Consider the following 10,223-nt stretch of genomic DNA (forward strand, 5'->3'; position numbering starts at 1 on the left):
GAGAAGCCACCCATGCACTCAAGTGTGGGAATCTAGAGAGGTCTCAGGCACTTATACCCCCAACAGAGGAAACTCACAGAGCTGCAGACTGAGGCAGGACTTGGCTTAGAGAGCCGTCTCCTCTGGGAAATACTGGATTTCCTTTGGCTCCAAAATGCTGACAAGAGTGGAATCCTTCTGGTGGATGGACAAGCCTGGAGAAGATACCACCTCGTTTGTTTAAAAGTTCAAGTCTGAGTTCCAGCCCTAACATAGAGCTTGTTGCTTTTGTGTGGATAGAGAGGAAGCTCATTTGTATCTGGGGCTAGAGAAGGGAGAGGCAGCATCTTGTAGCTCATGTTAAATATTTGAGTTTTTTCAGCTTGAAATGAGAAGGCATTGGAAGTTGAAAACAGCATTTGACATGATATAATTTGCATATTTAACTAATCACCTTAAGTGTTCTGTGGACCCCTTGGGGGCAGGAGAAGTAGATAGAACATCTAAGTAATACAGGTGAGAATCGATGGTTACTGACTTAGGCCATATTGTTGAGAATGCACAGAAGTGGCCAAACTCAGAATAAATTTTGGAAATTGAAAATGATAGTTTAGATGCAGAAGGAAACATTTTGGAGAATCAAACCACATCTCTCTTCCCTCCAGCTGTCCCCTACAGAATTTCAGTAAGATTCTGAAATTTGAAGCACCATGTAAAACTACAGGCCAGGAGCAATGAAAAAGTAAGGCTTCTTTGAAGTTCTCATTGAGGAGTAGCAAAAGCCCATGTGTCCTCCCTATCACCATGCAGCTAGGCAACTCTGTGGTAGTATATTCTGTGGAAAACTGAAGCTGAGAGACTGAACTCCGGATCCTCAGTGGAGGATGGCAGTGACATGCTTGGCTGAAAAGATGATTAAGCCCTGTATTGAGATGGTGGAACCACATGATGGAAGCAGACTGGAATTACTGAGAAGGCAGCAGCCCTGGAGAGCAACTGGACCATAGTAGATCTCATATGAGCAAGGAGTAAACTTTCATGTGATAAGTAACTGAGATCTTGGGGGCTTTTGGTCCTTTAATTTAGTCAGTTGTGGATATGGCAGTGCAGAGAAATATGGGAACTCTGAGAAGCCTCTATGAAGACAGTAGCCTGGCTCATATTGCTATTTTAAATTTTAGAACCTGAAATTTTCCTTGTTACATTTCAGGGATATCACAATCTCTTCCCGGCAGATACACGCTCCAAATAGCCTAGGATAACAAAATGGGGGGTTTTGAAGCAAAAGAAACAAAAATAAATTTCAGAAAATATTTCTTCCACTACACTCCCTATGTTTTCACTTCACTTTTGTACTTGAAAGAACATTTCCTTTGCCCAATAAAGAGAAGCAATGTTAAAAATACAGTTTAGTTTTACCAGTACACTGGTTCCTAAATTAGTCTCCTTGACCTAAGTAGGCATTTCTCAAAAGAAGATATACAAATGGCCAACAGGCACATGAAAAGATGCTCCACATCGCTAATTATCAGAGAAATGCAAATCAAAACCACAGAGGGGTATCACCTCACACCTGTCAGAATGGCCATCATCAAAATGTCTACAAATAATAAATGCTGGAGAGGGTGTGGATGAAGGGGAGCCCTCTTACACTTTCGGTGGGACTGCAGATTGGTTCAGCCACTATGGAAAACTGTATGGAGGTTGCTTAAGAAACTACAAATAGAGCTACCATATGATCCAACAATCCCATTCCTAGGCGTATATCTGGAAAAGACGAAACCTCTAATTCGGAAAGATACATGCACACCAGTGTTCATAGCAGCCTTATTTACAATAGTCAAGACATGGAAACAAACCAAGTGCCCCTCAACCGATGATTGGTTTAAGAAGAAGTGGTACATACATACCATGGAATATTACTCAGCCAGATAAAGATGAAATATTGCCACTTGCAGCAGCATAGATGGACCTAGAGAATATCATACAAAGTGAAGTAAGACAGAAAAAGACAAATATATCACTTACATGTGTAATCTCAAAAACAATACAAGTGACTCTATATACAAAACAGAAACAGACACACAGACATAGAAAACAAACTTGTGGTTAGCTAAGGGGAAAGGGAGCAGGGGAGGGATAAATGAGGGCTATGGTATTAACAGATACACACTACTGTACAGAAAACACATAAGCAACAAGGATTTGCAAAACAAAACAAAAACAACAAAACAAAACACACAAGGATTTGCTATATAGCACAGGGAACTGTATTCATTATCTTGTAATAACCTATTATGAAAAATAATCTGAAAAAATATGTATATAACAATCACTTTTCTGTACACCGGCGACTAACACAATATTGCAAATCAAGTATACTTCCGTTAAAAAAAAAATTAGTCTTCTTGAAAGGATCAGGAGCTGGGGGTGGTAATGAAGGGGGTTCATCAAGCAATTCTATTGAAAATTCTATTTTATTTCAATTCAACCGGCACACTCAGTTTGGATACCCACAATCTGGACCACTCTTCTCAGGAAAAGATGCCCAAATCCAGCTGTTCTTCCATGTCCAGTAAGTTTTTGCTATACTTAATCTTGGAAAAGCAAGGGACATTGACAATGACAATTACATAGAGGCAAGGATAGAGCCACCTTTGTTCTCACTGCCACGATCTCTCCTAGGCCTCTCTCCACTTCTGAAAAATAACAATCACGAGTCCAGTGTATATTCATCAAGTTTGTAGACAAAAGGCTGTGAAACCGAAAGTAGTATGTCGTGTTGGTTTAACAACTTACCCCCACCATCACCTTTTAGAAGAGTCAGTATTACATCACAGGTGCTCAATAAGTGCAGCTATAGATATGTGCTTGGCGGGTGAAGGAGAGAGAATATGACCCAGAACTTGATACAGTATTATTCCTCTTCAAAATAAAGTCCTCTCAATATGCTGAAATGGAGTCCTCTCTGGACGCCTCCTGCCCCTTGCACGATAGGCCAGTAGTACATTGGGAAAGACCTGGGAATTCTACTCAGGATATCTGGCGTGCTGGTTTCAGTAATGTGGGGGTAATTACTTGGCCTCTCTGATCCTCCAGTTAAGAGGCAGCATATTGTTACCAGATTTTTTTCAGAGATTTCAGGAATTTTTAATACAACATGAAAATTCTGATTTTTGTGCATCATTTTCCATAGTGTTTATTTTAATAATGTCACTAATGGCTTCTAAAAGGCTTTACAGTGCTGGGCATAAATTAAACCCCCCCCCCTTTTTTTTTACCATTTCCTAATCTGCTGAATTCCAGTTATATTTATTATTTATTTTATTTTAGTGAAGTATAGATGATTTACAATGTTATGTTAGTTTCAGGTGTATAGCGAAGTGATTCAGTTGTAAATACATATATATCATTTTTTTTCAGATTCTTTTCCCTTATAGATTATTACAAAATATTGAGTATAGTTCCCTGTGCTATACAGTAGGTCCTTGTTGGTTATCTATTTTATATATAGTAGTGTGTATATGTTAATCCCAAACTCCTAATTTATCCCTCCTCCCCCTTTCCCTTTTGCTAACCATAAGTTTGTTTTCTAGGTCTGTGGATCTATTTCTGTTTTGTATATAAGTTCATTTGTATCATTTTTTTTCAAGATTCCATGTATAAGTAATATCATATGGTATTTGTCTTTCTCTTTCTGACTTACTTCACTTAGTATGATAATCTCTCAGTCATTCCATGCTGCTGCAAATGACATTATTTCATATTTTTATGGCTGAGTAATATGCCATTGTGCATAATATATACCACATGTTCTTTATCCATTCAACTGTCAGTGGACATTTAGGTTGCTTCCATGTCTTGGTTAATGTAAACAGTGCTGCAATGAATGTTGGGGTGCATGTATCTTACTGAATTATGGTTTTCTTGGTGCAGCCACTATGGAGAACAGTATGGAGGTTCCTTAAAAAACTAAAAATACAGCTACCATATGATCCTGCAGTCCCACCCCTGGGCATATATCCAGAAAATCCTGATTTTAAAATGATATTTATTTAAATAATTTAAATAATAAGTAAACAAATAACAATACTGTGTGACCCAACACCCTGCAGTTCAAAGAAAACATGCCTTTAGGTTAGCGTTTCCCCGTGGACCACCCTTTCCAACTCTGAAAACAGCCCGACCCCCTTATCTCTGGTTGACGGAACAGGAGTAAACCTAGTGTTTATGGCCTATGGAGTGAGTCATTGTTTTTAACACCCCCTTTCTCTGTATGACAAAATTATTTTGTCATAATCAGGAAACAAAATGAATAAGAATACTGACTGGAAAGGAAATGCAGAAAGTGAAATTTTCAGTTACTGAACATCGTAATGAAAAAGTTTTTTTTTTCAGCCTGAACTTCATTGTAATTGATCTTTGCACATTTGGGTTAAAATTTGTCAGTATATCTTGACTCATAGTTAATTGAAGAACAATTTTTTTTGGATTTGCATTTTATTTATTTATTAAAAATTTTAAAATTTGAAATATAGTTGATTTACACTGTGCAAATCTCTGCTGTACAGCAAAGTGACTCAGTTATACACTTATGGACATTCTTTTTTAATATTCTTTTCATTATGGTTTAATCACAGGATATCAAATATAGTTCCCTGTGCTATACAGTAGGACCTTGTCATTCATCCATTCTGTATATAATAGCTTGCATCTGCTAACCCAAAACTCCCAGTCCTTTCTTCCCCTACTCCCTTCCCCTTTGACAACCACAAGTCTGTTCTCTATGTCTGTGAGTCTGTTTCTGTTTTGTACATACGTTCATTTGTGCCATATTTTAAATTACACATATAAGTTATATCATATGGTATTTATCTTTTTCTGACTTACTTCACTTAGTATGATAATCTCTAGTTGCATCCATTTTGCTGCAAATGGCATTATTTCATAAAGAACACGTCTTATTAATTTAATTTTAAAGTTTTCTTTCACATGGAGCAACCAACATACAAATAGGAAAAATCTTAAACTTAGGGCTAATTTTGTCAGAGTCATAAAAAATCTCATTTCACATTAATTTCCAGAAATCACAGTGCTGTCCATGTCTGTTTCTTTGGGATTGAATTTATCATCTTTCATATGTCTCTACAGTTGAAAATTTTAAAATACCAAAAAACTCCACATGGTCACAGGGAATGACAGAAATGATGGAATTCAAATTCTGTTTTCTTATTTTTATAATCCCATATTTTGATTATCTCAAATCTACTGTTTAAATACAGGAATCAGTAGTGCTATAGAAATTGGCAAAGCGAATTTTACCATAGTGAGCATGAACTGTTATGGACTTACTTTTAAGGGTATGTGTGTAGCTGAGTCCTCATTAGTCCACAGTTAACTTCAGCGAAAAGTTCTCTAAATTAAATTCTATGTGGGACACAATATCTATTAAAGATAAGTAATAAAAATATGCTAACTTGAAGTCTACATATACATTATTAAAATTCAACAGTAATTTCAATATTTATTTAGAATAGAGACTAAGACAAGATTTTTGGAGGGGGATTATTTCATCAATGCTATTTATTAGAATTTCTGGCACATGGAGACTGAGATTTAGTCATTCTGGAAAGATGAAGCAAGCCATCCAAGAACTCAGAGTTCATTAGCAGAAGACCAGGACTGGAACTCAGATATCTTGTTTCCTAGCACTGGGTAATAAGATGGGTAACACTGCAACATGAAACAATTCCTCAGGACTGTAAAAGGGAAATAAAAATAATTATTAATTATTTTAATATTATACCAACCATTAATTTATTGCTTATTGTGAACTAGGCATTGTGATATGTGTTTTATATAGACTGTCTCATTTAATTCTCACAACAACAATTCTGTAATTATTATTCCCATTATGCAGATGAGAAAACTGAGGCTTGTGAGATGTGTGTCATCAGAAAGGTAAAGGTGGGAGAGAGCACATTGATCAACAGGGCTGTCTAGAGCTGTGAGCTCCTGCTGCAGCCACTGCCACTTTCCCTCCCACCTCCACCCACATAGCAATTCATCTTTTCACTTTTGGGTTCTGGGAATTTAGGTGGGGTCTGAGTTCTAGACTCTAACAACCTGTGGGTTTGCAGGTGTAATATCTAATCTTCATTGCTTGGTGAACGAGAGAGGGTGGGACAGATGTCACCCAGGGCCCTTCCTCAGTGAAGCATGAACCCCTTATAATGATAGTACGTTGACAACAGTAGCTCCAATGGGATCCAGACAGCCTGTGGGCTGCTCTTTCATGCTCCCAAATCCTGTTTGTGTCTGGACCTTTAACAGTTTGTCTGGGAGAGTTTGAAACTGCCTTGTCTCAGGTTACCAATTAGAAAAATACAACCCCTGTGTACTGATACTTACTTCTCATTTTTCACTTTGTATTCTCCTCACTCAGGCTATGAGACTTGGGCTGGAAATCCTGCCCTTCCTTCATAAGATTCCTGAAGCTAAAACATTCCAGCATTTTGTGATTTAAAAAAAAAAAAAAAGGTGTTCTCCCTATCCTGGAGAGGCAGAGCAGTAAACAAATAGATTTCTCCAAAGAATAATTAATAATTCAAATACTTTTATCAATTAATAGGCTACCAGTATACTTAATAACAGAGGCTGAAATATTTAATGTTGTATTTGTTTTTCATGTTCCTCTCTGCTGCCTTAGAAAGCTGTCTTCATATTTTATTTTCTCATTGCCCCTTATGTCCCCTCATTTGATGTAGTTTTTGGAGGATTTGAGGCAAGAGGCAAACACTAAGAGGTAGATTGCCACTTGGATGTTTGACTTAGTATCTTCTGTATTTTGGGGAAACACAAATTGCTAGGGACTTGGAATCTGAAGAACAAGATTTTAACCATTCTTCTGGCACTAATTTGTGTTAAATTAGGCAAAAATCTTAACCTCTGTGGGCCTCAGTTACACTGCTTGTTAGGTGAGAGTAATAACCTCAACTCCCAGGACCATTCTGAGAATTACACTCTTGGCATAGAGTAGGGGAACAAAAAAGCTTCTTTCACAGGGACCACAGGAAATAGGACCTAAATATCTGATGTGTAAATATTATGCACCTTGAAGTTAGAACTGTGTTTCAGATCTCTGGAATATTCTTTTGTATACGACAAGAGTTTGTTCTTCAGTTTGACTCGCCATGTGTTTGCTGCCTATTTGTGTTGGCTGCATAATCTAGAGGTGCCTTATTTTCCTGGTGGGAATAGTGGAGAGGAGAATTTTGTGCATCCTTTGATGTGGCCAATCCTTAACTTGAGCTTTTGTCTGATGCCAGAGACATGATTCATCTCTGAGACCATGTCCTCGAGAAGTACTTTTACCCATGAAAGAGCAGAAAAAAGCCCCGGCTCTGATGTTTGACCAGGTAAGGGAGAGACTAGCTTGAGAACTGCTCTCCTTCCACCTACAGACTCCCGGAAGAGGAAAGCACAGGTGCTTTCACCATGAAACTAATAAAACCTGAGTCAGAAGCTTTGAAGTTGTTTAAAACGTTCAGAGATCTGGGCTGCTGCCGAAGTTGGAAGCCTAGAGTGCATAGTTTTCTTTTAAGGATACCACTTACGATATTTTGATTCTGAAAGTTCAAGATTATGAAATGGGAACTGGAGGCAAAGGAAGCTATCAGTAAATCGATCTGTGTAATAAAGTAATAGGAATTTCCTATTTTTCCTGGTGGTCCCCAGGAAGTGTTCAAAGGCCTCTGAACTTGGGGAAGCATAAGGGAAAATACAGGCAAGAGGAGAGGGAAGAGTACCACAGATGTTGAGGATAAGGGTCTGAGAAGAGAAACAGCCAGGAAAGGACATTGGGCTGATATGGTCAGGAAATGTTACAAGAGAGCCTTAATAGTCAGTTGTAAGTTGTTTCCTCTTCTGTGCTCTAATCTTCTCCTTAAACCTGCTACTCACATCAACTCTGTGATTGTGATGACCTGGGGCATGGGGAAGAGGGGCTGTGTCCATGCTGAAGGGGACAGCAGGCCCAGGGAGGGTGACAAGGCACAGATGACCATAATGATGATGATCTGAGGAGGAGCTTGGAGAAAAGATGATGGAACAAATAAGAGATGAGAGAGAATGCAAGCATCCCCCCAGCATGGAAACTCTCAGAGGATCTGACTGGTGATAACTTAAACTCAGTGCAGAAAGGGGGCTCTCATTTTTGTATTTAGATAGTGAAAATTGTGACCTCAGAGGTGGAAATTTGGACCGAAAATGCAATACTCTGAGCTGGCTCAGACACATGTCCACCCAGAGAGTAAGGCCAGGCCAACTTGGATCTCAAAGAGGGGAAGATACCGATGATCTGTGCACAGACACACTCCACTTGTGGGTTGTGGGAAGGTGGTCAGACACCCAGAGGCTCAGAGCACACTTCCCAGGCTTTACCGGGCTCAGCTCATCAAAGAGACTGCCAGAATTTTAAGAGGAATTCCCATCAGAGTGGGAGGATAGACCAGCACCAGGGGAATGAGAAAGAGAGGAAGAAAATTCCACTTAGAAACAAGAAACAGAACCAAAGAACAAAGGGTGGAATTCCAGGAAGAGAGAACAGAAATTTTCTCCCCAAGGTGAAATGTGTGTGAAAATCACTTTTTCATTCAGAATCGTGGCGTCTGTAGTATTCTGGGGAAAGCTCCAGAAAGTCAGACAACTCACTTCTCAGGAAGTCATATATGCATGAGGCTGCAAGTGCAGAGCACAGAGCAAGCCCAGTCACATAGCTCTTTTTTTTTTTTTTGGCTGCGTTGGGTCTTCGTTGTGGTGCGCGGGCTTCTCATTGCGGTGGCTTCTCTTGTTGCAGAGTACAGGCTCCAGGCACATGGACTTCAGTAGTTGCAGCACATGGGCTCAGTAGTTGTGGCTCGCGGGCTCCAGAGTGCAGGCTCAGCAGTTGTGGCACATGGGCTCGGCGGCATGTGGGATCTCCCCAGACGAGGGATCGAACCCGTGTCCCCTGCATCGGCAGGTGGATTCTTAACCACTGCGCCACCAGGGAAGGCCCAGTCACAGAGCTCTTGACCTCACTTGTGTGTTTTCCACCTCCCAGCCTTGCCTAAGCCATCCTTCCCCTCTTTCCAAATCTCTGAATCATCTTCCCATGCTAACTGTATCTGGAAGGCTTGTGTCTGCTCCCATCAGCCCTCAGGCATATCCCCATGCAGAGCTGACCGTTGACTGATGTGCAGAACTAAATGCAGCTCTTCCTTTACTGCATTGAGGGGTATTTTTCATATGTGTTTGCTCTGGATGCACTGAAGTCTTTCTCAGGGAAGGCTTAGTGGCTTACAGCATTGGACATGGGCTCCAATCCTGGCTCTGCCTCTTTTTAGCTATATGACTGGGGCAAGTTCACCTAACCTAGAAATAGAGAAACAGTAATACCCACCTCACTGAGTTGTTGTGAAGATCAAATAAAACTACACATGAAAAGCACTTACACGGTGTCTGGCACATACTAAATGCTCAATAAAAAAGATTATTCGGGCTTCCCTGGTGGCGCAGTGGTTGAGAGTCCGCCTGCCGATGCAGGGGACACGGGTTCGTGCCCCGGTCCGGGAAGATCCCACATACTGCGGAGCGGCTGGGCCCGTGAGCCATGGCCGCTGAGGCTGTGCGTCCAGAGCCTGTGCTCCGCAACGGGAGAGGCCACAACAGTGAGAGGCCTGTGCACCGCAAAAAAAAAAAAAAAAAAGATTATTCACTGGAACTCACACACTGCTGGCTGGAGTGTACATTAGGACAACCCCTCTTGAAGATAATTTTTTGGTATATATTATATATTAAAGCTGAACATATACATAGATTATGAACCAACAATTCTACTCAAAGGTAGATAGTCTTTTGTTAGTTTAAAAGATCACCGTCTTGGGAAATATGTTCTGAGTTCTAAAGAGCCAACTAACAAAGTTTTGAAATACAACCTAAGTATAACTTGAGGACTGTTTTGTATTTTATTAATAATGCTGTGGTTTGGTACTCTTTGGTACTTAAATTCCTGAGCCTTACTGGCTTGAAGTTTTTGGCATTCTGTGGTTAGGTTAGTCACATGGTCATGTTTTGGAATTTGGGGCTGTGTTATTAGAAGAATAGTTACATCTTGGGTTGACTTGAAATTGACTTGGAATTGCCTGACTTCCTCAAATAGACAAGAGTAAGTCCCATGATGCTAGGCCACTAGCAGAGTTTCT

At 40.0% G+C, this 10,223-nt stretch overlaps 1 protein-coding gene across 1 annotated transcript in view; it reads left to right on the forward strand.

Moving 5' to 3' along the window:
* LOC117197602 (glutamate carboxypeptidase 2-like) overlaps window positions 1-9,730 on the forward strand; it is a 37,507-nt gene extending 27,777 nt beyond the window's left edge. Inside the window, exon 7 of the mRNA XM_049713838.1 lies at window positions 645-9,730. Within this exon, the coding sequence (XP_049569795.1) occupies window positions 645-668 (24 nt within the window). The 3' untranslated portion in view covers window positions 669-9,730. The remainder of the gene's footprint in view (window positions 1-644) is intronic.
* The last annotated feature ends 493 nt before the right edge of the window (window positions 9,731-10,223 follow it).

The sequence above is a fragment of the Orcinus orca genome, chromosome 8 (assembly GCF_937001465.1).
Source record: "Orcinus orca chromosome 8, mOrcOrc1.1, whole genome shotgun sequence".
NCBI lineage: Eukaryota > Metazoa > Chordata > Mammalia > Artiodactyla > Delphinidae > Orcinus > Orcinus orca.